Here is a 27,119-nt window from a genome sequence, read left to right as displayed (position 1 = left end):
TCAGTTTGACGAGTCTTGCCTCAAACTTGAACTTGGAATAAACTTGTCCTGCCTGAAAGTACCCCAGATGTCTAGCAGAAGCAAATGCCAATATACAAATAATTTTAAGTATAATCATCAGCAACCCACCAAATGCAATCAGGCACATAAAGAAGAAAACATCTTGGACAAGAAACAGCAGAATCAATAAAAAAAAAAAATAAAGTCAGGTGCCCAAAGACTCCAAATACTGGAATTATCAGACCCAAATTAATACTCTAATTCTCTAATACTATGATTACTGTATTTAGAGAAAAAAGACAAGCTTATATAAATCTGTAGGGTACAGGAAAGAATAAAAGGAAAAAAATTAAAAAGAAGAAAAAATAAAAACAACAGCAAAAATAAAGAATAAAAGCTAATATAAACAATCTGAAAAAATAGAGAACTTCTGGAATTGAAAAATAATAGAATTAGGAACTTGAAAGGATGGTTGACTAGCAGGTTAGACTAGCTACAGAAAAATTAATGAACTGGGAAATAAGTCAGAAGAAAACACTTAGAATAGGACAAGGAGAGGCAAAAAGATAGAAAATATAGAGGAAAGGGCAAGAAAAAATAGAGCAGAGTGAAGAGTGAGAATGTCTAATATACCTTTGATCATTTGATTCAAAGAGTATGTGGTGGAGGCAATATTTGAAAAGATAGCATCTGAGATTTTTGCAGAACTCATGAAAAATACCAGATCTACAGATTTAAGAGGGCTGGTAAATTCTTTTTTCTTTTTTTACAAGAACTTTTTTCTTTCTCTTCTTTTAAAATTAGAAATGGGGTCTTGCTATGTTGCCCAGGCTGGACTCAAACTCCTGGCCTCAAGGGATCCTCCAGCTTCAGCCTCCTGAGTAGCTGGGAGTACAGGTGTGCACCATTGCACCTGACGATTTTTAATGACATTAAACACAGCTGCTACAAGGGGAAAAATGTGATTATAAAGAAGGTGCCAAACTTCAGTTTCATAATTGATCTTGACAACAATAAAAGTAAATCAGGGGATGCGTTAGATGCAAAACTACAAATTATTTCAGGCTTCTTGCCTACAGGTAAGCTACATAATTGGCTCATTTTTACTCTGAGGCCTAGTAAATTCAAAGAGTTATTTTTAAAAACTATAGATTTTACAATAAAGTATAAAAATGTTGAAAGCAACTAGAGAAAAAAAAAGTTACCTCGGGAAGAACACAGAAATAACTGAATTTTTAACCATGGCAAGAATAGTTGCATTGAATAGAAATGAACTAAATATTCCTGATAAAGGCCAATGATTATTTTAAGTCCAAGTATGTTGTTTATAAGTGATACACCTAAAACATAAGCATATAGAAGGGTTGAAAGTCATACCATGCATCACATAACTATACTAGTTGAAAAAAAATTAAGGCCAAAAGCATTATTGATAATAAAAAGGGTCAGTTTATAATAACACAATTTAATTTACTGGGAAAACATAATTTTAAATATGTATGCAATTACATTACGTGACCTCAAGGCAGACTTTTAAAAAGAAATGTAAAAATCCACAACACAGTGAAAGATCTTAATGCATCTCTCTCGGTAATGATAGAATAAGCAGAAGAAAAAAATCAGTAAGGATACAGAAGATTTTAACAAGGTAATTGACAAAGATAACCAAATAGACTTACATAGGACACTGCACCAAACAACTACAGAACACATTTTTTTTTAAGCAGACTTATTGGACCAGAAAATAACTCTCAGCATATTTTAATGGCCCAATAGATAATGATCTCTGACTGTAATGCAATTAAGCTAGTAACGAAAAGATTACTGAAAAAAACAAACAAAATACCTTAATGAAAATTAGAAAATATTTCAAAATTAAAATATGAAATTATTACATATTGAAAAATCTATGCAACAACATTAACATATTATACTTAGAGGGAGATTCCAAGCCTTACATACATACATTAGATAGGAACAAACTCTAAAAATTAATGAATTAAAAATCAATTTCAAGTATCTAGAAAAAATACCCAAATAAAACCAAAGATAGTAGAAAGAAGTAAATATTAAATATGACATATTAAGGAAAACAACAACAAACATCCAATAGGGAGAAACATCAAAACCAAAGCTAGTTCTCTGCAGAAACTGATTAAATTGGCAATCCTCTGGCAAGATTGATCAAGAAAAAGAGAAAGTACAAGTAACAAATATCAGGAATGAAAAAGGAGGCATCACTACAGATGTTATTGTCATTTAACAAATAGTATGAGAATATTTATTATACCAATATATTAGAAAATGTATATACAATAGACAAATTTCTTAAAAATATAACCTGCCAAAACTAACTTCAAAATAGAAAAACTGAAAAGTCTGCTGACTATTAAATAAGCTGAATTAGTAAGCAAAGATTTTCCTAAAAGAGAAAGCAACTCCAGGTCCAGATACAATAGAAAAAGAGTAAACACCCTCCAACTCATTTTATGGAATGATCACAACCTTGATACCAAACATAAGTAGGGCATTAAGAGAACAAAAAACTACAGGCTCAACTTCCTCACAAACATAGTACAAAAAATCCTAAACAAAATATTAATAACAGAATTCAGCAATTTATTAAAAAAATACATCTTGGCCAAGTTGGAATTATCCCAAGAATACGAGGTTAATTTAACATTAGAAAAACTATCTTTTTTTCACATTAAAAAGCTAAAGAACGTAAACCACAAAAATCATTACAATGCAGAAAAGGTGTTTAATAAAACTTGACATTTATCTCTTAGTAAATTTGGAGAAAGGAACTTTCTTAATCTGATAGTCTAACTATAGGGGGGAAACCCTACCACATCCATCTATGGTAATGATGAATCTTTGAAACCCTTCCATCAGAGATTGAGAACAATAGGATGTTCTCACCACAATTCTAAATATGAAAGATTAATTTTTAAAGCTTTTAGAAGAGAGTATAAAAGAATGTCTTCACGACCTTGGAGTGGAGAAGGATTTCTTAAACAAGACACAAAAAGATTAAACATAAGAAAAGAACTGTTACATTTAACTACATAAACTTTCTCATTATGTCTGCCTGCTTCTGCCATTTCTTCTGTTTTCCCCTACACCCTCCTGTTCAGAAAGTTCTGCAAGCTCATTATCAGTAGTTCAAGATCTTAGAGAAGATGAAGATGCAACAGAAGGGTCAATCACTGGAGCTAAAAATGATAAAACTGAGGAGAAAGAAAATGAGCCCACAGATATGGCAGAAGATAAGAAGGATGATGTGTCTAGTGCACTAAAAGCTTCACCAAGGGCAGACCCAGTTATATTATTTCAGAAGAAGATTTTCCAATAAATAACACTGTGAAGTTCAAGATAGTCTCTACAAACAAGGGTTCTGAAGACTGTATTGACAAATTCCCAGATACTACATTCCAATATTCTCAAAATTGTTCGTTATATATCCAAAATTTCACAGCTTTTCTGAATACTGTTTCTTCATTTCACTTAAGCTCATGAAAAGACATACTTCTGAACTACAAAGATTTCAACAGAAAAAAATTCTAAGATGCTGTCTTCAAACAGTTAAAATTATTGAGGGGAAAATTTTTGGATGGCAAAAAATAATAATAATAATAGATATTCCTTGCTTGTCTTGGGCTTCCGGTTGTTGCTGAGTTTTATCAAGTCCTAGAACCCAGGAGGCAAAATATACCAAAATGAGGCCAGTACAGATAGTAAAACTCAGTATATCTAATCAGAATGAATTGCTGTGGGTTGGAATTTTTTCAGTGAAATTTGAATCGCATAAAGAAAGCTTCACTGAGAAGGCTGCCCATGGAGTAAACACTGAAAATATTGTTGGGATCTAATGAGTAGATGGTTCTTTTACACAATAATTCAGCCTTTAACAAACCTACCTTAATATTTTTCAGCCTAATGGGAATGGATGCAGAGAAGCCATATCACACAGAAAGCAACTCCTACTTAGATAAGAACAGATCATCAGTCTGCTGTGATATTGCTGAAAATGCTCAGCACTCACTTTCCTAAAATAACAAAGTTAAGATCTCTTAAACCATTAAAATGTATGTGTGTGCATGTGTTTGTGTCCTAGCTGGATCATTATTGTACTACCTAAACTGTATCTTTAGGAAACTGAATATAAGGTTGTTATATATCTTCCTCATTGACAACCTCCCCAAAACCCAATTATATGTGCTTGATATGACATTTATCCCATGCCTTGAGCTGTGTGATGGAAGAAAATAACTTGTTAATTTTTTCTTTTAGTAGATACAAATCCACTTTGAGGGTTTGTTTTGGGAGGAGGGGTTTTTTAAAATATTATTATTATTATTATTTTTAGAGACTTGGTCTCATTATGTTGCACGGGCCTCAAACTCCTGGGCTCAAGCAATCCTCCCACCTCAGCCTCCCAAAGTGCTGGGATTACAGGCATGAGCCACCACACCCGACCATAAATCCATTTTGATCTCATTGATTAGCTGATGCAGCTGTGGTTATAGCTGTTGCAATTTGTGGTTGTGGCATCTATTAAAGTATTTCCACTTTTAGTAGTGGTTAATTAGATAATTTTTATGAATGCTGTAAGCTAGAAAAATGAAACACACTGAAATCCTTTGTAAAATATATTTTAAAACATTTTCTTATATGTATTGGAATGCTCATCTGTTACTGTAGGAAATTATAGTCAAAATCTAGCTGAAGGTTAGTACCACAGAGGTAGACCAGCATTCAAATGCCCAGAGTATTATATATTTTCCAATTACCAAGAAACAGCTGTGAGGTTGACCTGAGGTAAAGGATGATGACAAAAGCCAAAATCTCAGGTCTACCCAGGGAGACTTGACAGGCCCTACACTTTAAGCTGGGACCCTGAAGGTCTACAGTCTCATAGTAAGGGGGAATTTTAAATAAACCAGCCTTGATACGTAATTGCAGCCTAAGATAATATCATCTGAGTGATCCAGGGAACCACAGGATTTGACCTTAGGTTAAAGTCATCCCAGAGTATAGTATCACACCACGTAAGCACAAAAGTGAATTTTCCCTGGAAATAAGTACAAATATCCTAGACCTCACAAAGTTTTTATAAGTACTTTTCCAAAAGAATGACTAGCAAACAATGAAAAATAACAATGTATTTAGGAAAACACAAAGTTATGAATAAGAACCATTAAAAAACTATAGGCATCAGAAACAGACCAACAACGACTTATGATACTGGAGTTATCAGCCACAGATCATGAAACAACTATGCTCACTGTGTCCAAAGAAATACAAGACACACGACTTTGGCAGAAAAAAGTGACAGCAAATTTGAAAAAAAGAACTAAAAAGTCCTCTAGAAACAAAAATGAAAACAAACTTAATTAAACATTCAATTAATAGGTTTAACATCAATGTAGGCACAGCTGAAGAGGAAATGAATCAATAGAAAGATAGTGTCTTCTTACCTATCCAAAATGTAGCATGGAAAGAGAAAGGCAGAAAACATAGGTGAGAGTGTAAAAGACATCAGAGGACACAGTGAGAAGGTCTAACCATTTAATTGGAGTCCTGAAAGAAGAGAGAGAGGAAATGGGCCAGAGGCAATATCTGAAAAGGCAATGGCTGAAATTTTTCCAAAATTGTTGAAAAATACCAATCTGATATTTTAAAACTCAGTGTTGTCTAGTAAAATTGGATAGAGGTATGCCCTACATGTCTCTACTTAAGTTCTGCAAGAAGCTGACTCTGAGACTGAGTCGTGTGTGAAATGTTTATAGGAAGTATCTTTGGGATCAAAACCTATGGAAGGGAGAGGAAAGAAACAAGATTGGGCAAAAGAAGCCAAGCTGCAATGCCAGCTGAGAGACGGCCTCAACCACAGCAAGGGCTATTTTGAAACTAAAATTGCCCATCAGAGTTGTCTCAGATTAGGCCATAATGGCTGGACCTTTATACGACCACTGCAATCAGTCATTAGATGTGGGCCATCCTGGGAGAGGTGGGATCTCAGGAGATAGCTATCTACAGCAGAGGCCATCCCTGCAAGAGGCCGACAGTACTCCCAGCAATAGAGACAGCAAGCCCTTCCTCAAGGGGGGGCCTGCTTGGTACATCATCAGGCCCTTCACACCATGACTCTGCAATTCCATGCACGCACCAGAAAAATCCATGCACATATGTACAAGACTAGTATTAAAATGTTTACAGAAATAGTTTATAATAGTCCTAAACTAGAAATAGACCAAATGTTCATCAACAGTAGAATAAATTGTGATACAGTCATATAACAGAATACTATACAATAGTGAAAATGAATGAGCCTCAGTTACATGCCTAACCTGCTTAGCATTATATTTGACTCTTACAAATATAAAACAGCAAGTCAAAAGAATATAAACAGTATAATTTTAATGTTTAGGAATGTTTAGTTGTGTAAGAGTGATGCAACTAAGAAGAAAAGCAAACAAATAATTTTCATAAAATTCAAAATAGAAGTCACTTCTGTTGGAAATAGAAGAGGTTGTGACTGCGGAAGGACATATGGGTGTTTATGAAATGTTGGATGTGTATATTTCTTAACCTAAGTGATAATTGTGTAAGGTTTTGCTTAATACTTATTTGTTAAGCTGTTCATCTGTGTTTTATACACTTCTTCAGTGAGTACATTTCACAATTAAGAGTTTTTTCAATGAGAAGAAGGCCAAGAGATTAATTGCCAGAGGAATCAGGAATAGGTCAGCTGTCCAGAACTTTTAAACAAAACTTCTAAAAAAGGAGAAAAGACACTTGGTATTTTCTCAATGCAGTGAAAGTTCACGTTCAGCAAAAGTAGATAAAGTCTAGATACAGTGGAAACTTAGATCCTTAGAGATGAATTTCTTGCCATGTTACCACTTCTCTAAGTACAATAGCAAAACCAATATTTTTAAATTCCTGTTTCGTGTTTAAAATATCAATACTTTCAAGAAAGATTTAGAGTTTAAAACAATGAGTAAGAACTTAAAAGTGTAAACAAAACTGGCCATAGGTACTTTTGCCTTTTGAGCAAAGTAGCATCATTTGTGGAAAATAAACCTCCTGTTGCACACATCCCCTCACCAGGCTGATGAGGGAAGAAGACAGTGTAAAATTGTAAACCTCTGATGATTTTCCTGTGCTGCCATGTCCCTAGATTCCATGGACCACTCTTTTTCAGAGCATAGGCATGAGTCTTTGGGGGAGAGGAGCTGAGCATGATCAAGTGAGGGGAACAGAGTTTGGGGAGGGGAGCCCAAAGGGAGGCCTACGACAGTGGCTCAAAAGACCTTTAGGAGGAAGAAGGGCTGCCCCAAATGCTAACATGCTGTGTGAGGAGTTGGGAAGTGAGAGACCAAAGAAGCAAACAGAAACAAAGGTTGATTTCCACAGATAAATTGGTGTGAGGTGGAAGAAGAAAACACATAGAGGAAATCAGGGGTCCATGGGGCATGAACCTCAGAGCCAGAGGTGGCTCCATGGACACAGGTTCTGTGGGGATTCTCAAATCCTTGAGAGGGAATTGGGCTCCTCAAAGCATGTAGGATTGAGGATTCAGCCTTTTTTAAATCTTATTTTTAGTTTATTTATTTTTTCTAAATAGGATGAGCTCAGCTGACCCCTGGGTTATGTAAGTATTACAAATTAGCTAAAAGAACAAAGCATGAAGAAGCAATGCAAGTCCTAAAGTTGATCTATTTTATATTAGTGGAACTAAACAACTTTCTTTTTTTAGACATCTGCTCAGGAAGTGCCAATAGCAATGATTTTGCAATGGTTGTTGTTGTGGTAGTGGTAGTGGTAGTTGTGGTGTTTTAGGCAGAGAAGGGGGGTACAGTGGAATAAAAATCTCTGGTGGGTATGATTAGTTGGGAAAAAACAAGTTTTCAGGTTATAATTGTAATTTACAAAACACCAAATACTATGTATAATGCAAATTACACTTAGTAAAGCTCTCAAAATCTTCCTGGAAGATGGAAATATAGAATTCATTCAACAAGGCTTTTACTGAGCCTTTGATATATATATTAGTGAACAAGATAGATGTGATTTTCATACTGTAGAGGTGAAGAGGGAAAGCTTCCTCCTTCACTCTCTGAAGGTTCACTGAAAATGAATTCACAAAAGACAGATTAATAGGAGAAAAAGCCATACAGAATTATCCTAACATGCATAGCATGGGGCAATAGCAAGAGAATGATCACTGAATAACCCAACTGTGTCCAAATGCTTATACACCCTTCTTTATAGAGGAAGAGGAGATGGGAGGTGTAGGAGTAATGAATTTCAGGGGGAATGAATGGACCCAATGATCAGATGATGGATCGTCAATAATTCCCTTTGGGAATTGAATGGGACCTGAGAACAAACAATGGTTTATGACAAAGTTTGCCTGGGCTCTAGGAGTGGTGTTTAATTTTCACTCTCTTCCTCTATGATATGAATTTTAATCTTCTCCGATTAATAAAATTTTAGGGAAAGGATTGAAGGTAACTGTTTTCCTCTTTGGAACAATAACCTTACTCCTTATATATTTAAACAAAGCAGCAAATGTATGTATGCATAGAATTACAAACTGTAATCACTCCTATGAGGACAATTAATTCTCTATGAAGTGACAGAGAATAAGAAGGGATTGTACAAAGAGGGAGGACACAAAGTGATTCCCAAGGGGATGGCATGTAAGGTGAAACTTGAGCAATAAGGAAGAGGCTGGGGATTCAAATGTATTGAAGAGACAATGTGAAAAACGCAGAACCATACAGACGCTGTAGACATAGCCTGACTGGGGGACGATGATGGCTTGGACCCTTGGAGAGGCAGAAAGAATGACAGGGGTGTGCAGATTCTCGAAACACCTTAGAAATACAAATCGAAAGATGCGCTAACGTGGGTGGTTGAGAGTGGCTGGGAGAGAGAGGGAGGAACCAGGAATCAATGGCAGGTTTCTGGCTTTAGTACCTGGTTAGATGGTGGAACAATCCACTGAGCTAGGAGGACTAAGAGATGAACTATTAGGGGTGGGCAGGAAGGAGGAACAGGAGTCAACAGTCTGCCTGATTCCAGATGCTGCAAGCCATTCAAGTGCAGGTGTCAAGTACAAAAGGAAATGTGTGAGCTTTGAAGGTGAGATCCCATTTGGAGCCCTCTGGAAGCGATGCGCATGACCAGGAAGAATAAAAGGAAGAGTGGAAGGTCAAAGACCCGCCCTGAGGGACTCGGCCATTCTCCAGGTAGAATTCAGGTAGAGAATTCACCTTCTGAGGAACACCAATAACAATGTTAGCAGGAGCTACTGTTGGCTTATAGCTCTTAGTGAGGAAACTTCTTTTTATATTTCTCTAGCAGGGACAGTTTGGGCCTATTTAGAAGAAAGTAGATGTGATGGGGGAGCGGTAATAAACATCTATCAACTTTCTATCAATCAGTCCTGAACGAAATGCCAATGTCATCAACGTCACAGTGACAACCCTGAACTTTATCAAGGTGTCAATAAAGACTTTCAACACCAATGATACTTTTGACACCGTTTAAGATGAAGTCTGGCAGCCTCTGTAGTTAATAAGTGGTATATAAGCAAATGCATTAAATGCTTCCTTAACTCTTTGAAAGGTAAGTTACTAACTCTTAAGACCCATTCAGCACTTGTAAAAACCAAAAGCAGTCTAAATGCATGACTTGGCAGTTTCTGCAGCTTCTAGAGTCCAAGGCAGACTCTCCTAATTAGCAGAAGGAAGCAAACTGTTACCGCATTATCAGTGCTAGCCATTATCCCTGACCATGGAATGGTCAAACAAATGATCCTCATCACCTCCTGATGGGATTGTTCTGAGTGCACTCTCGGGGCAGTGCACAGCTGGGCTGCCATTCCTGGAGCCTTTCACAGGGCAGAAGATCTATACCATGGCTGGGGAATGAGACTAGCAGGGCCGGGGCAGGAGCACAGTGAGCTTCCACTTGTCCCTTTCTCTTGAACTCCTGACTGCTCCCGAGGAATGTGGCCCTCACCCAGAGGCAAGAGAGCAGCCTGTGTAAACCCCTTGTTTTCCTGCCTTCACTCTAGAGCAGTCAAGCCACTAGGGATTATTCAAGCTCGAAGGTCCACACAGTGCAAAGCAAATGTATACTATTATGGCCTGCTTTTTGAATGAAATCTTGTGCTGCCACACTCGGAACTTGCTATTGATACCAACAGTAACTTGCCTTGTATCTTTGCACTGGGGGTCTGCAAACAATACCCTAAAATACTGACACTTGGCACTTCACCTGGTGAACTGAAGAAGCACCTCCAGGTCTCCCTCTGACCTGCCTGGTCTCTGCTCTCTTATCCTTTTTCCTGAAGCACTGACAGAGACTCTTTCTGGAATTTCCCTATCTGACTAAGGACATTTCTTTCCAAAAGAAATGTAATAGGGACAGGCCCAGTGGCTCATGCCTGTAATCCCAGCACTTTGGGAGGCTGAGGTAGGAGGATTGCTTGAGCCCAGGAGTTCGAGACAAGCCTGGGCAGCATGGAAAGACCCCGTCTTTACAAAAAGTCTAAAAATTAGGCATGGTCGTGTGTGCCTGTAGTCCTAGCTACTCAAGAGGCTGAGGTGGGAGGATAGCTTGAGTCCAGGAGTTTGAGGCTTCAGTGAGCTATGATCATGCCACTGCACTCCAGCCTAGGCAACAAAGCAATACCCTATCTATTAAGAAAAGAAAAGAAGAAGATGAAGAAATGTAATTGTCTTAAGATCCCTTGCCTAGGAATCCAGGCAGACAGAGACAACCTGGGGAACTTTAATTGCATAATGAGAAGACTTTTGTTCACAGTGAAGTTCCACCTCTCGACTTCCCACTACCTCTCAAAAGCTCAAGGAACTTCATCCCAAGGCATTGTTCTTTGGACCCATTTATTTTCCCTGAAAATCATTTACTCTTACACACTCCCACCATCCCCTCATCCCCTATGAAGAAGGATATATAAGCATCTGGACCCCACTGGGTTATTGGGGATTCCCCAGTGCTTTTACATGTTAAATAAGTTTGTATGCCTTTTCTTCTATTAATCTACCTCTTGTCAGTTCATTTTCAGTGAACCTTCAGAGGGCAGAGGAGAAACTTCTTTTCATATTTCACTAGGAGGAACAGTTTTGGCCCAAACTGTATGCTTTTAGTTAGAAGGAAGTAGATGTGAAGAGGGAGTGGTAATACACACTATCAGCTCTAGCAATCAATCCCTTGGTCCCTACAATCGCTTTAATGCCAAGGAATCCATTAATTGTGCCATAATTAGGTTGAGCCAGCCAAGTAATTCTAGGTCACTTCTATCTTTTCGCATTTAGCATGGAAGTGTTTTAATGGTTGCATCTCCAAATACATTGCTTTAGTGTTTTTACAGTTCTACTACACAGTTTTTGCAAATGGGCCACTATTTTCTAATTAAGAAACCAAGGACAATTTGTGTCACGTCATCCTTCTTCCCTTCTTGCAATTTTGGGAGCCTTGAGGAGTAATGTTACTAAGGAGGAGGGTGATACAGATTTCGAAGGTGAGGATGGGAGCCACTTTAGGGCTCAGCACATGCCCCGACAATGCCTCTTTCCCAGCTGCTTCACCATTGCTGTGCTCCCTACCTGGGCCTCTCAGTCATCCCACTTCCTGTGAGGCCATCCTCATAGAGCTAACAAGAATTATGGACAGAAGTACAGTTATAATCAAGCATTCATCAGGCTGCTTTGACCCACTTCCTTGTTCTGAAAGTCTCATAGCACTAGTAGATACTGACCATTTGCATCCCCGCTGTTCCTATACATAGAATTTCTGACATTAGAATCACAAGGCTTTTGTTTGAGATAGATAGGATCTCTCTATCGGGATCATAAGGATTTGATTTAAAAATTACTTAAAATGTTTTTCAGATCACGAATTCCAGTGAAATGGCTGATGCCAACCAGTTTGAAGACTCTCATAACAAAGTGGAATCAGCATGAGAATACAGTTTCTTCATCTCCCTGTCCCATGACTTCACCCTGCGCTCTGACCAATCAATGACCTCCGCACTTTGCCCCACTCCAAAACCCTAAAAAATCCTAGCTCCAAACACTTCAGGGAAATGGATTTAAGGTTTCCTCCTGTCTCCTCATTCAGTAGCCTTATGATTCAACCTCTTTCTCTGTTGCAACCTGGTGTCTCAATGTATTGACTTGCTGTGTGCATCGAGCAACAGAACTATCAAGGTGACGCCTGGCTGCTGTATAGATGGATTATTTCATTAGTGGCACTGAGGCAGGTAGGGATTGGGAAGGCTGAAGGGTGCCCAGACAGAGAAACCTTGAATAGGGCAATGCTATCCTAAAGCCAATGGGGTTCAGAACATATTACCCCAAAGCATGCCAACTTCAGAGCAAAAAGGGCTTTCTGACCTTCCACTGCCCTTCTTTCCTAAAGCGGGTCAGAAAACCTAGGAAGAATTTTCTGCCCCTCCCATGAAGCAGGTCATATGGCATCCATGTAAGAGGTGCCCACCCAAAGGAGCATTCTCATCTCTGAGGACGTTAGGGACACTGAGAAGAATCTGAACAAATAGATATTGCAAAGTGATATGGTTGGGCTGTGTCCCCACCCAAACCTCACCTTGCACTGTAGCTCCCATAATTCCCATGTGCTGTGGGAGGGACCTAGTGGGAAATAGTTGAATCATGGGGCAGTTTCCGTCATACTGTTCTTGTGGTAGTGAATAAGTCTCAGGAGATCTGATGGTTTTATAAGGGGAAGGCTCTTTCGCTTGATTCTCATTCCCTCTTTGCCTGCCACCATGTAAGCTATGCCTTTCACCTTCTACCATGATTGTGAGGCATCTCTAGCCACATGGAACTGTGAGTCCATTAAATCTTTTTCTTTATAAATTACCGAGTCTCAGGTATGTCTTTATCAGCAGTGTGAAAACAGACTAATACACTAAGTTTCCCCAGTTTATTGCCATTAGACCGCATTAGACCATAGCCTCTCTGTTTTCTTGTATGTCTCCATGACTGTTCACTTTTCACCAAACCTAGCATGAAAACACACAGGTTTAACTGTTCCTTTGGGTCTTCATTTCCCTATGAAGGCTCCTGTGTCACATGAAACTTATGCTAAATAAACATGTATACTTTTCTGTTATTCTATCTTTCATTATAGGGGCCTCAGCCATGAACCTGGATTGGGTAGAGGAAAAGGATTGTTATCCTCCTCTCCAAAGCAGTGGAGTGAAGACAGGATTTGTCCTCTGAGACCCTTTATCTCTTTTGGTACCCCAGTGTCCTGTGCTGACCCTAACTTTCCCCTCGTAGAAACCCACCCAGATTTGATCTCAAGAGCAATGTCTTCATTCAAGTCCTTTTCCTTTCCTACTCTTCTCTCATCTAAACTTACCTGACTCTTGTTCTAAAAGCTTAAGGTCTAACAGGAGTCTAGCAAACCAACTTCTTAAATTAGCCATGTGAAAGTATTAATGACTGGGTGTGTCAAAGACAAAGCTGATTGCATTGCTTCCCATAGTAAAAGACAACTATGTTGGTCAAGCTCGACTCTCTGAGCAGAGTAGAATGCTGACTTAATATAGAATTTTTGGCAGTGGTGTGCTGGTAAGCCAACTCTTTGTGGGGTGGAAGGGAGAAAGCACTGATTCATAGCACTTGCCAGTATCCATGATGTAAATAATCACACCATGGCCTGACTTCAAGCCACTAATGATTTAACAAAAAACTCCTAAATATTTAACAATTGGCTCTTGCTAATCCCCAGAGACTCGCCCTAGTACGCTACTTGGTTGGGAAGCATGAAGTTCAGGAACTGGTGGACTTTCAGAATTGCAAGTGGCACACATCATTTGTAGGATCAGTGTCATTTGGTTGAGACTGTGACACTCAGAGGAGCTGGCCCTGGAGTGAGTCCACCCCTGGTTGGCTGGCTTTCAGAAGCACGAGGCTGACACTGATTGGTTAGCTTGCCAAGTTTATTCTGAAATGAGTTGTCATTGATTCACTGCTCAGGCTTGGAACCAGTTCTGAAAGCTACTTGTTATTATGGGCACATAACAATCTGTTTCTCAAGTTTGTAGGAACATTTTTGTTCTCAGATGCTACTCACACTGGATAAAAAATTTTAATTCAGGCCTTTCTTAGAAAAGACTGGACAAGTTGGGTTACTTATTATTCAGTTAGTGACTTCAGTTAGAATAATAGCTTTTGGATGGCCAATGAAGCTAAGTGCAGAAGAATCCCCCACTAACATTAAAACAGATTCATCTTGATGAGATGTGTTTCCTATCTTTTTCTTCTTTTCCCATTTCTACGGACTTCTATGAATCTGAGCCTAACTAGAGGATTTGTGGGTAGGATTTTCAGTTCACTTTATTGGGACAATCTGAGACTTATTTCTTTGAGATAAACTTCAGCAGCTCTTCTTTCTTGGACCCTAACTGTAGACAAACAAGGTATTAACAGGACACCAACCTTGGCTGGTTTGCAAAGGAAGACTGTACCCTACATCTAATAAGCATGGTCACACAATGTTCCCTCACCACCCCCCACCCCACCCCCACACACACGTCTAATAAGCATGGACACACAATGTTCCCTCACCACCCCGCACCCCACCGCCACACACACACGTCTAATAAGCATGGTCACACAGTGTTCCCTCACCACCCCCACCCACCCCCACACACACACATGCCGATTCTCTGACCTGTGAACATGGAGTAGGAATTCTTTGTGAATCAGAGCTGCAGGAGGTTGTATTGGTACCCATATTTTCCATAACTCATGCTAGAATGGCCTACAATACTTATTTTACCATTTAGTGCCTTGTTAATATTAAAAATGGCTTGAATCTGGTATCTATTTGCAGTCAACAACACCATTTCCATGTGTCTTCAGTAAAGGAGTCTGTTCTCTTCTCCAGTTAGCTCCTGCTCAATCCCTTCTGGACCTACAGTAATATCCCCACTTAGATCATGTCCACCCACCCTGTGACTGAGAGCAGGGACTCAGGGGGCTGAGAAGCCTGAGTTTAAGCATTGGTTCTCACTGGTCACCTGTGTGACCTTAGCATGCACCACTTATGTAAACAACATAAGAGATGTGGAGTAAATAGTTTCATCTTCATGACAATACAATGAGGTAGGCCCTATTAGAATCCCCATACAAGAGATCTGTGGACACCACACTCAGGGCAGACTTTGTCCCAGCTGCTAAGGAGGACACTAAGGCTGTCCCGTTCATTCCTCTGTATAAAGATAAGAGAAGAATGAGGATGGAAGGGAACAGAGAACGAAGAGGCAAAGCATTTTGCAAAAGTAAGTGATCAGGCAGAGAGCCAGAGAAAGGCCCTCCAGTTCTGCTCTATGTTCCCAGCATCCAGGCCCAGCCCCAGGACCTGACCCTCAACAACCTGCCCAAGCTCTCCTGTGTCCTCAAACCTCTTGGGTCTTCAAATCCCGTGGCCTTTCCTCGATGCACACTCTTTCTGGTCTCTCAGAGAATGTTGGTCCCTGCTGGCTATCTCCTGCCTCCTCCATTCTAGGTCATTCTCCCAGGGGAGAGGCAGCCAAGCAAACAGCTATATGTCTGGACCCTAGAGCCAGACTTCTTGGGTCCTATCTCTGCAATCACCTTCTTGAGCTTACCCTATTGGGGCCTCAATTTCCTTATCTGTAATATGGGAATTCTAATAGTGTCTACCTCACTGTACTGTCATGAAGATGAAATGATTTACTACACATAAAATATGGCTCTGATTGCATACAGTAAGTGCTATTAATATATAAGGGCTTGTTACTGTTATGATCCCAGGGCTCCCTTTCCCACAGCTTCTCCCTTTCTCTAGTACATTTCTCTTCCACAGTTCCTCTTAACCGCATGTGTCCCCCAAGTTCTATCCTCAGCCTTCTCTCTAGCAATGCCCACTTTGTGGATTCATTATTTCTCCAGATTCCAAGTATCTTACCCATACTGGTGACTCTCCAGTCGGTATCTGTGGCCTGGGCCCCTAACCTAGACTGCTCTCTCCCTTTTCTGCTCAGGTGTGTCAGTGTCATCTGAAATCAAACATGTCCTCAATGGAACTCAACGTCTTCCCCTTTAAGCTGGATCCTCATTCCCTCACCCACTTATGAGAGCTTCCAGTCTCCAACTCTCCCTCTCTCCTCCTTTTCCCAATATCCAATTTACTAGCAAACCCTGTTGCTCTTCCATTAACTTTACTCTGATCCAGCCCTTCCACTGCATTCCCACCTGCCCCCACCATCCGGGCCATCCTTACCAGCACAAACCATTACCCAGCTTCACAGCAGATGTTCCCTGGATTAAGGGAAGTGCTTCTCCGCTGGGTAGAATTGACGTTCTGAGTGGAAGAGCTTTCAGTGTAGGAGAGCAAGAGGCAGCCCTGCTAAGAGGCTAGACTCCTGTGCGGTGCAGTCAGCACTACAGGCTCCTAGCACTGAGAGCCAGCTGGACACCCTGTGCCCTGGTCCTGAGATTAGGACACACACTCACGCACACACACTCTCACAAACACACTCATGCACACGTGCGCACACACACTCATGCATGCACACACAAACTCATGCACGCTCACACATACACATGCACACATGTGCACACTCAAAGACACACACACACTCGTGCACACCCACTCTTATGCACACACTCACACATGCACATTAATGAACTCACATGCACACTCACACACGCACACACACATACACTCTCATGCACACACACATATGCACGTGCACACACACATGCACATTCATAAACATTAACACACACAGTCACACACACATACAGTCACACACACTCACATGTCCAGGTGGCCTCTGTTTGGGGATGGGGGCATCATTAGCCCAGCTGAAGATCACGGAGCCTCTTCCAAATCGAACCCATCCCAGACAAAGCTTCTCAAACACTGATGGCTCAAGCCTCCTCCACAGTCTCTCCCTTCCTACCTACCTCCTTCATCACCTCTTCTTCTCAAGGTGGCCATAACCTTCCCGCCCTCAATTCTCTACTTCCATTCTTACCCCTTCCCTCCGCCCTCAATTCTCCACTTCCTCTCTTACCCCTGCCCCAGGCCTCCCAGTGCTACTGCTCCTTTGGCTCCTTGTTGCCTGACAGGCCTCCTAACACTTGCTATTTGTACCCTATTCATCCTCCCAGCCTGGTTCGTCCTTTCCCTGACTGCACTGTCAAACTCCCAGGCCTGCTCTAAACACCTTAGAATCAGTTCCACCGGGTCTATCTCTTTGTTACTCTCTCTGATTCTCCTGTATCATCTTGGCAGCTGAACTGGACATTCAGTTTGTTGAGGAGAGAGGCCATCCCAGGCTTTCACTTCCAGGGCCTGGCACAGGGAAAGGTAGCAGCCTCCTAGGTGATGCCACTTGGTAGATTTCAAAGTTCCTGATCAAAACCTGGCCACTTAGTCCCTGCCCACTGCCAGCCTGGGATGAATTCCCGCAGAAAGATTTTAACAACCAGAACATAATTGGAGCCAGGGAAAACTTCAGCCTCTCAACAGCTTTTTCACTGAGCATCCAAAATAAAAAAGGGTTTGTCCCAGCAGGTGACAAGCTCATCACTGGAGAGAGATGATCTGTCTGTGCCAGGCACTGATTCATTAGCACAATAGAGGTTGATGTTGAAGCTGGCCTATGTGTGTTTCTTCCTCTCCACAAGCCCTGCCATTGACTCACACTCATCATCAACACAACACGACAGCGAAGCTAAGCAGCATAGCTGGTGTCTTTACCTTCTTCTGCTTGGTGCAGGTCACTGCTGTCTTTTAAGTCTTCATCCACCCAGGGGCGAGCCTCGGCCCTGGTTCTAGGCTCCCCCTTCTCTTTCTCCATGCTTCTGTCAGCATTTTTAAAGATCCACACAACCAAAATGCAGAGAATGGCTACCAAGATGGGAGTCAGGAAATACATGGTCTGGAGTCTGATATCACAGGCGTGCACACTTCCCACACCGGTTTTTAAACACACAGAGACAGGAGTGGAGAATGCTGGGAGATGGAAGAAATGCAGACAGAGGTGTGCCAGGGAAGGAACAAAGTGCAGAACTCTGTAACTCTATGAGGACTTTGCATAGGAGCAAAGATCACAGTCACATGTGTGGGGTGTTGTGGCTTTGGTTATACACCAGTCCATTAACTTTTTAAAAGTATGTACTCTGTCGATACATTCTTAGACAACAATTGCCAGAATCTGAGTAAGAACTTGCATGTGCTAGATCTAGCTAGATCACCTGAAGAACTTGTTTTTTGCTTTTTCGTTTTTTTAAAAAAATAGATTCCCACACACCAACTCAGATCTGCTGGAAGAAAATGTTCAGGAAAGAGGTTTGGCACCATGCATTTTAAATGGCATGTTTGTGAAAACAGCCCTAGGGTTTTGATTTTTTTTTATGATACCTGAGCCAATATATGGAGTAAAGAGAATATCATGTTTTGCATCAGAGAAGAACTTTGATCCGGGAAAAGTGACACAAAAAATTAAAGTGACAACTTGATTATTTATGTAACTACTTCAGTAGGGCTTTTTATGTGTTAGTTTGTCTGTCTGTTTTAGAAAGTGCCTTAGTCAGTTATGGCTGAAATAACAAAAATACTATGGACCAGGTGGCTTAAACAATATAAATTTATTTCTCAGTCAGGTGTGGTGGCTCACGCCTATAATCCCGGCATTTTGGGAGGCTGAGGGGGGCAGATCACTTGAGGTCAGGAGTTCGAAACCAGCCTGGCCAACATGATGAAACCCCATCTCTACTAAAACTACAAAAATTAGTTGGGCATGGTGGCACACACCTGCAATCACAGGTACTCAGGAGGCTAAGGCAGGAAAATAGCTCCACCCAGGAGGTGGAGGTTGCAGTGAGCCGAGATTATGCCATTGCACTCCAGCCTGGGTGACAAGAGTGCAAGTCCCTCTTAAAAAAAAAAAAAGAAGAAGAAGAAAAAGAAAAAGAAAAGAAAGAAAGAAAGAAATTTATTTATCATAGTTCTGGAGGTTGAGAAGTCCATAATTAAGGTGCTGGCAAATCAGCTCCTGGTGAGGCCTCCCCTCCTGGTTTGCCAACAGGTACCTTCTTGCTGTAACCTCACACGGTGGATGGTGGAAACATCATCTCTATCATCTTTTTTCTTATAAGGCCACTAATCTCATTAATGAGGGCTCCACTCTCATCACCTGTTCACCTCCCAAAGGCCCAACCTCCAAATACCATTGTACTGGGGCTTAGGGCTCCAACATATGAATTTTGCCAAGACATATTGAGTCTTCAGCATCAAGGTGCAAACATATGTATAACATGATGCCATTTGAATAAAACAGAGTGGAAAATATGATACATTTATACAAGCTTATATATGTATTTCCTAGAAGAGTATACTCTAAACTTTAAAGAGTGGTTATATCAGGAATCCTCTTTATTAATTTTGCAATTTCTTGTGAGTCTATATTATTTCAAAATAAAGAGTTAAAAAAAACTGTTGTTACTTGTTTTGGAGGGAGTGTGGAAACTGGATAGATGGGGGACAAGGGCGAGAGAATTTCTACTGAATATTATTCCATAATTTCAGAATTTTGAGCTGTCATAAATTCAATATACGTTATTTATTTCAATAGTCATTTTGATGGTTTTATTGTATCATATATTGCAATATTCCTTTTTGTGATAGTTGTTTTTTAAAATGTATGTCATCCTGGTTCTCTAACTCCAGAGAACTCTGTAAAAGATAATAAACAAAGTTTACTATGGAAGCACTGGCCTCCGCAGACCATTGAATTTGGCAGTGCTGCCTGCTGTGCCGACAGCTTTTGTGCAGGAAAGTGCCCTCCCTGCGCCTGCTGAAAGGGTGTCAGAGGGGACATGTCCAGCCCATGTGATCCACCTCCTCACAGGCAGCTGAAAATGGCAGAGCCTGTGTTGGGGCCCAGCTTCTCTTTACATCCCACTAAAAACGCAGAATAAAGAAACTACTCCATAGCAAGAGAAGAGCAGGACAAATGTGCAGAGAGAAGCAGGGCCTGCGAGGCAGCAATGCCTCACAGCCCAGGGGAAAGACAAGGTGAGGGGCCACGGGTGGCAACTGCCTCTGTTCCTGGGGGGTCCCAGGCCTGCCTCGGTTTCAGCCCGTGTGTCTCCTTACCTTCAAAGAATCAGAAAGATCCTCTGTACCTGTAACTACAAAAGCACAATTCATATCAGTGTCAGGAACGGGATTAAGCCCAGGAAAAATGGGGTAGTGGGAATTGGTTATAGTGCACTGGTGGGTGAAGTCTAGGAGGCACCTCCATCTCAGAAGGGAATACTAACAGCTGTGGCATGCAGAAGCTGGCTGGCTAATTAGAGTATTGCCTGAGTCTCTTGGGTTTCAGACCATGTGCCCAGCAGAATGAGTCTGTAGGGGATTCTGAAGCCACTGAGAGCCCCAGAGGAGCAGAAACATAAGGACAACCATGCCAGAGGGCGTCTTTCCATCATGTTTGGTGACTTGCAATGGGAAAGAAAAGATTCTTGCTCTCAATTGCTTGGTTCAAGATAGAGAAGAAAAGCAAAGTGACCATGCATTCCTTCATTCGTTCATTCACTCATTCATTCAACATATATTTTTTGGGATCCATGCAAAAGGCATTGCATTTGGGGCCAGACATAGAACGGAGGGCAGTAGGGACTGCAAGTGCCTCATGGAGCCACAGAGAGACAGGCGGATCGAATCTCACATACTAATGCCGCATTCCAACTTCCCTAAGAGCTGCTAGGGAGCTGACTGGAGTGTGACTGGGCCGAGTTGGTGAAATCAGAGGCTGCCCAGAGGAAGGAATGGCTGAGTTGAGGTCAGAGCTGTGAGTGGGAATCAGTCATGGGGGAGGAGAGAGCCTTCCAGGCAGAGGTCATGGTGTGCAGCAGGATAATTAAGGCATCAGAGAGACCGACGGGTTGAGGAGGAATTATTCAATTATTTAGGTGCACTGACCCAGTTGGATTAACAGCCAAAGGACTGAGCCCCGAACAAAGAGTCAAGCTACCTTTTAAGCATTTTGTGGGGCAGGGGGAGATTTGTGCAGGGGGAAGCGTATTACAGAAGTGAGAAACAAAGACAGTTATCCAGTTAAGACATGCATTACATTATTTCTTACTTTTCAAGGAACAACATGTTTTATGACTTGAGATTATCTGACTAGTGACCTTGCAGCTGCACAGCTAGAGAAACAGGGTCTTCACAATGCCTGGGAAAGGGGGAAACAAGGCTCACTAGCCTCAGAAAAACAGGCAGTCAATTTTCAAAGGACTTCAGCTCTTTCTCTTCCTCAGGGGGAATTGGTTTTTCTTACATACAACTGAGTTTTGCTTACACATTTTTAAATTTATTTTAATTCCTGTTCCAGGTGTGGGCAAAGGCCTGTGCCTTGGAAGGAACAGGTACCTGTGGAGAGGACTGACAATGAGCTGAGCATTTCAGGAGGGCATAAACAGGGATGCAGGGAGCCAGAGAGGTAGCAAAATGCCAGATGAGGCAGGTCTCTGTAGGTCATGCTGGTAAAGTTTTTCTTCACCCTAAATGGAATGTGGGGAGGGAATAGTGACAGGTTGAGAATCGGGGACACATCAAGCACATACCATGTGGTACCAGGTACTCTTCTTAGCACTTATATATATTATCTCATATATGCCTCACAACAACCCTGTGCAATAGATCCCATTAGTATCCTCATTTTTCAAATGAAGAAAATGAAGTACAAGTAGGCCTAGGGTCAGTGTCAGATAAATGGGCAGAAATAGCCCCTGTGTGTATTCCCCTGGAATGGCTCCCCCATTGTTCACTTCTTCGTAGCAGGCCAGAGTCCTTGGCCAGAGCCCGCCAGTGCCACACTGGCCTGATTGGGGAATGGAAAGTGGGAGGTGCAGGTTTCTTGCACAGATGCAAGAGGTACAGGTACTTGGCATCATGTGGCTCCAGCTTAGCTTAGGAGAAATACAGAAAATAGGTTTAAAAATGCATATAGCATAGAGGAAAAGAATTGGCAGTGGCTACCAGGGGGCAAACGGTGGCAGGAACAGGTAGTGGAGAGGGGCAGGGCATGTCATGGTGATGCCAGGAGGGGAGGCACACAGCCCCGGAGCTCTGGTGTCCACACTGCTTTATATTCCAAAGCACCTGCAGGGTCAGTGAAGTGCATCCTTCCCAGGACTCTCACTCTTGGATTTCCACGATACCATCCCTGCCTCCTTCTTGATGTGGATTCCCACAATGCTTACCTGAGCTAGACCTCTAGTTCTCCATATCCAACCCATCTCCATGGCCAGGCCTCTCTTTCACGGTCAAGTGAAGATAGCAAATGCCTTGTGGTCCCCACCAAGCTTGATGGGAAAGGCCTCTGCTAATATCAGGCTTTCCATTTGGTTTTACTTTAGAAGCAGAGCTGTGGTTGGGGGCATAGTGAGCTGCCACGCTGCTGACTTGTGGAAGGCCCAACTATCTCTCTACTCTGAGTAGCTCTAAAGCATCCTGGTCAACTTGTTTTCACAACACGTTTTCCTCATCAAGTGAGGAAAAGGGAGTGAGTGCTGAGGATGGATGCGTTGGAAGATGGTATGAGACACTTTCACACCGGTTGTGTTTCATTACTCACTTCAGATTGGCTGTCTGGTTTAATCATTTCATTTCCACTGATGACAGGAAATTTAATTTTGCTATCAAGACAATTTTGGCTGGGCACGGGGGCTCATGCCTATAATCCCAGTAATTTGGGAGGCCGAGGCAGGAGGATCACTTGAGGCCAGGAGTTTGAGACCAGCCTGTCAACATAGCAAGACCTCATCTCTACCATAAAAAAAAAAAAAATTAAAAAATTAGCCATGCATGGTGGCCCATAGCTACTTGGGAGGCTAAGTGGGAGGATCACTTGAGCTCAAGTGTTTGAGGCTTCAGTGAGCTATGATAGCACCACTGCACTCGAGCCTGAGTGACAGAGCAAGATCCTGTCTGATATGGTTTGGCTCTGTGCGCTCACCCAAATCTTATCTCGAATTGTAATCCCCATGTGTCAGGGAGGGACCTGGTGGGAGGGGACTGGATCATGGGGGTGGTTTCCCCAGGCTGTTCTCATCATAGTGAGTGAGCTCTCGTGAGATCTGACGGTTTAAAAGTGTTGCACTTCCCCCCATAAATTACCCAGTCTCAGGTAGTATCTTTATAGCAGTGTGAGAATGAACTAAGACACTGTCTCAAATAAGTAACAAATAAATAAATAAATAAATGATCATTTTACCCCTTCTATTTTAATACAGAGACAAATAGCACTCTCTCTCTTGCCCTTCCATTTCCCTGGGTGCCCACAGAGTGTCCTTGTACTGAGAGAGAGAGAAGCGGGTCTTGGTGTGGCCCCATCTTGGTGGGTCCCACGGAAGGGTCTAGTCCTGGTGGCCTCAGGCAACAGCCATTGTGCAGGCTGCACCTACACCCAGACATAGTCTGCCTCCCACCACCTCCAAACCCAGATCACAGGGCCCTTCTAGCTGGTCCGTCATCAACCAATCTCCACGCCCCTTGGGGGTAGTTTCCAAGTCTTGGGATATTTGTTCCCTTGAGTTTTTGGAGACTAGGGGAAGGGAAGGAGGGTTGTTGCCTATCTCAGGCCTCTCTCACCTTTGCTATTTATATATATATAATATTTATATATATATATATATGCTATTTATATATATATTATATATATATACACACACACATATATATAATTTGATTTATATATATTTGATACATACATATAATTTGATTTTTTTCAACTACACATACATATATATATAATTAGATTTTTTTCAACTAGCATGCACTTAAATTTTTTTAAAAAATATTTTGAAAATTTTGGGGATACCTAGTAGATGTATATATTAACATGCACTTTTTGTATTTTTTATTGTGGTAAACTATATATAGCATAAAATTGATCATCTTAACCGCTCGTAAGGGTACAGTTGGTGGCATTACAGTTACATTCACAATGTTGTGCAACCATCGCCAGTATTTCCAAACCTTCTTCACCAGGCCAACAGAAACTCAAGACCCATTAACTAAAAAGCCCCATTCACCCTCCCCCAGCCCCAGGTAACCTCCAGACTGCTTTCTGTCTCTGTGAATTTGATGACTCTAGGCACCTCGTATCATGTGAAACTACACAGCATTGGTCCTTTTGTCACCAGCTTATTTCACTTAGCATAATGGCCTCGAGGTTCATCCATGTTGTAGCAGGCGTCAGAACTCTCCCAAAAGATTACAAAAACTGTAATCTCACACAAAGGTCATCATAACCTTACACAAAAAAAATACTTCTGGGAGGACATCTGCCCAGCAACCGCCTGTCCAATCTCGAATTGGCGTCATTCCTATTATTGGTCCTTGTAGCCAAGGATAATTATCTCAAAACTTTGAGATAGTTATTCTATATCAAAATAAAATATGTGTGCCATTAATAAGCTACATTCATATTTGGGGAGGTAAGGGAAAATAATAATAAAATTAAAATTAAAAATTAAAAATACTAATAAGAAAAGAAAGAAATGATTTTCCCTTACCTCCCTGAATATGAACATAGCTTATTATGGCATGCGTATTACCTTGCAATTTCCTAATCCTTAAGTAAAAATTATTTTTTTTAGAGAGCCTCTCTTTGTTTGTTAAACTGTGGGCTGACAATAGAATCGCACACACACAGAGTCCCTGATTTAGGCTAAGAGGGGACAGGGCCCATGGAGGAGTCGAAGCTTTTATGTAGTCTTGAACTCATTGTCTTCTGGGACAGTGCTGCTCAAGGTGCCAGTCCAGAAAGGGGCTTGTGCCAGAGTGTAATCAATGCAGCTTCCTTCCTCAGGAAAGTCTTGTCCCCTCTCCCCCACAAAAAGGCCAGTGGAACGAAACAGTATGTGTAGAGATGTGGTTGGTTTCCCTGAATTTACATTCTAGTACACGTTTCTTATCTCATTTGGGGACTGGTAACCAAGAGTCATATTCAGAAGCTCATCTGCAGACCACATTTTGAATAGTACTATTCTAGAAGACACATTTCCCCAAGACACAGGTTATTTTTAACTCTTAATGCTGACATTAAATCTAATGATCCCTGTGTTCATTTTCCTTTTTGCTTTTCAACTATCCTACATGTGTATTCGCCAAAGAAGCCAAATGTGTTTGAAAAACTTTCCACGAAAGAGAATTCTTGGGGCATTGAGTGAGTTAACTGTTCTATCCATTCACACAAGCAAACTGATGTCAAGCATTTAAATCAACTGCTCATTTAGCAAGTTCAAGTTGAAGACTTGAAATAGGATGTGCCTGTGTTGTACTCCATGGTCTTATCTCTGTTCCAATGTGAAGCTGGAAAAACTTAAGGAATTCACAAATGCTTTAAAACTTAATTGGCCTTATGCTCACTAACATCAACCCACCAAGGGTATTTATCATATAGCTAATTGCTCAGAGGGTTTATGATGCTGACATTTATCATGTGTTACCTACTATGTGCCAGCACTGTATTAACCCTTTATCTACATTACCCCAGTGAATTCTCAGGATGAGGCATCCTATGAGAAACTCCACCGCTCTGAAAAGAAAAGCAAATGAAGAACTATCTACCGTGGCCCAGGCGCAGTGAGTGAGTCAGAGCCGGAGTCCTCAGAGTGTGGTCCTGGATTAGAGCATTGGCAGCACCTGAGAACTTGATAAAATGCAGGTTCCCAGGCCTCACTCCAGGCTTACTGAATCAGAAACTCTAGGACCATGACCCTGCAATCTGTGTTCCAACCGCCCTCCAGTGATTCTGATGCTGGCTGAAGTTTGAGAGCCACTGGTCTATAGCAAAGGCTCCTTCTCACATGCCCTACTTTATTCCAAATTCAGATTCTCCAAACCCAAGCCCCTACATCATCCAGAAAAGCAAATTATTCTAAAGATAAAACAATTATTGAAAATTGTTCTTACATGGTGTCTTAATAAAGCACTATTTTGCTTTTCTGCAAGTAAAAAAAAAAATCACCAGAGCTAGTAATTATTTCTCACTCTTATTTTTCCTCTAAGAATAAATTATTGGGACACCATTTTTGGAAAACAAGATGGCTCTTGACAAAGGCGTTGGCTGCTTGGCATTTAAGAAGATGCCTGATTGCATTAGTTTGCTGGAGCTGCTGGGGCAGAGTATTGTAACCTCTATGGTTTAAAACAACAGAAAAGTGTACAGTGTCTTGCACATAATAAACTCCCAATAAATAGATATTCAAAGCTTCAATAAAGAATGGAAGTGGTGTTTTTAAAACTATTTTAAGACGAAATAATCTGGTCACAAAATCAGGGGCCAATAAAAGCTGTGGCAGGAAGGTGAGTCAAAGAACCATTGCAGCAGTTCAAATGAAAGCTAATAGGGGTCTTATTTGGAAAACCATGGGACTGGGAAGATGAACTATTTGCATAAAATTTGGCAGTGGTGTCATGGAATACTATGTGGCCATAAAAAAGAATGAGTTCATGTCCTTTGCAGGGACATGGATGGAGTTGGAAACCATCGTTCTCAGAAAAATAACACAGGAACAGAAAACCAAACACCGCATGTCTCACTCATAAGTGGGAGTTGAACAATGAGAACACATGGACACAGGGAGGGGAACATCACACACTGGGGCCGATGGGTGGGTGGGGAGCAAGGGGAAGGAGAGCATTAGGAAAAATACCTAATGCATGCGGGGCTTAAAACCTAGATGACCAGTTGATAGGTGCAGCAAACTACCAGGGCACCTGTATACTGTGTAACAAACCTGCACGTTCTGCACGTTTCCCAGAACTTAAAGTAAAATTAACAAAAAAATTGGTGGTGGTGGAAGTGACATGGTCCTGATATGGAGGACAATGGAGTGGGAATTAAAGGTTATATCCCACCTTCTCCAAGCAAATCACGTATTCCCGTCCTTTGCCTTACTCCTTACTTTCCCTGGGGAAAGGGTTTTGGATTTTCCCAGCTTAATGTACTATTCAACCTGATGAGCATTTAAGTGTAGCCATGATGGGTTTGG

General features: G+C 41.4%; 1 protein-coding gene across 3 annotated transcripts in view; it reads right to left on the bottom strand.

Moving 5' to 3' along the window:
• IYD (iodotyrosine deiodinase) overlaps positions 1–18,058 on the bottom strand; it is a 28,233-nt gene extending 10,175 nt beyond the window's left edge. The window contains exon 1 of one of the 3 annotated variants that reach the window (XM_003255879.4): positions 17,809–18,058. In XM_003255879.4, the coding sequence (XP_003255927.1) occupies positions 17,809–17,986 (178 nt within the window). In that variant the 5' untranslated portion in view covers positions 17,987–18,058. The remainder of the gene's footprint in view (positions 1–17,808) is intronic. The other 2 variants (XM_003255876.2, XM_003255877.2) reach the window with 2 other exon arrangements.
• Between the last annotated feature and the right edge of the window lie 9,061 nt (positions 18,059–27,119).

This window comes from Nomascus leucogenys, chromosome 3 (assembly GCF_006542625.1).
Source record: "Nomascus leucogenys isolate Asia chromosome 3, Asia_NLE_v1, whole genome shotgun sequence".
Taxonomy (NCBI): Eukaryota; Metazoa; Chordata; class Mammalia; order Primates; family Hylobatidae; genus Nomascus; species Nomascus leucogenys.
Note: the sequence above shows the minus strand (reverse complement) of the source record. Positions and strands in the feature narration are given on the sequence as shown.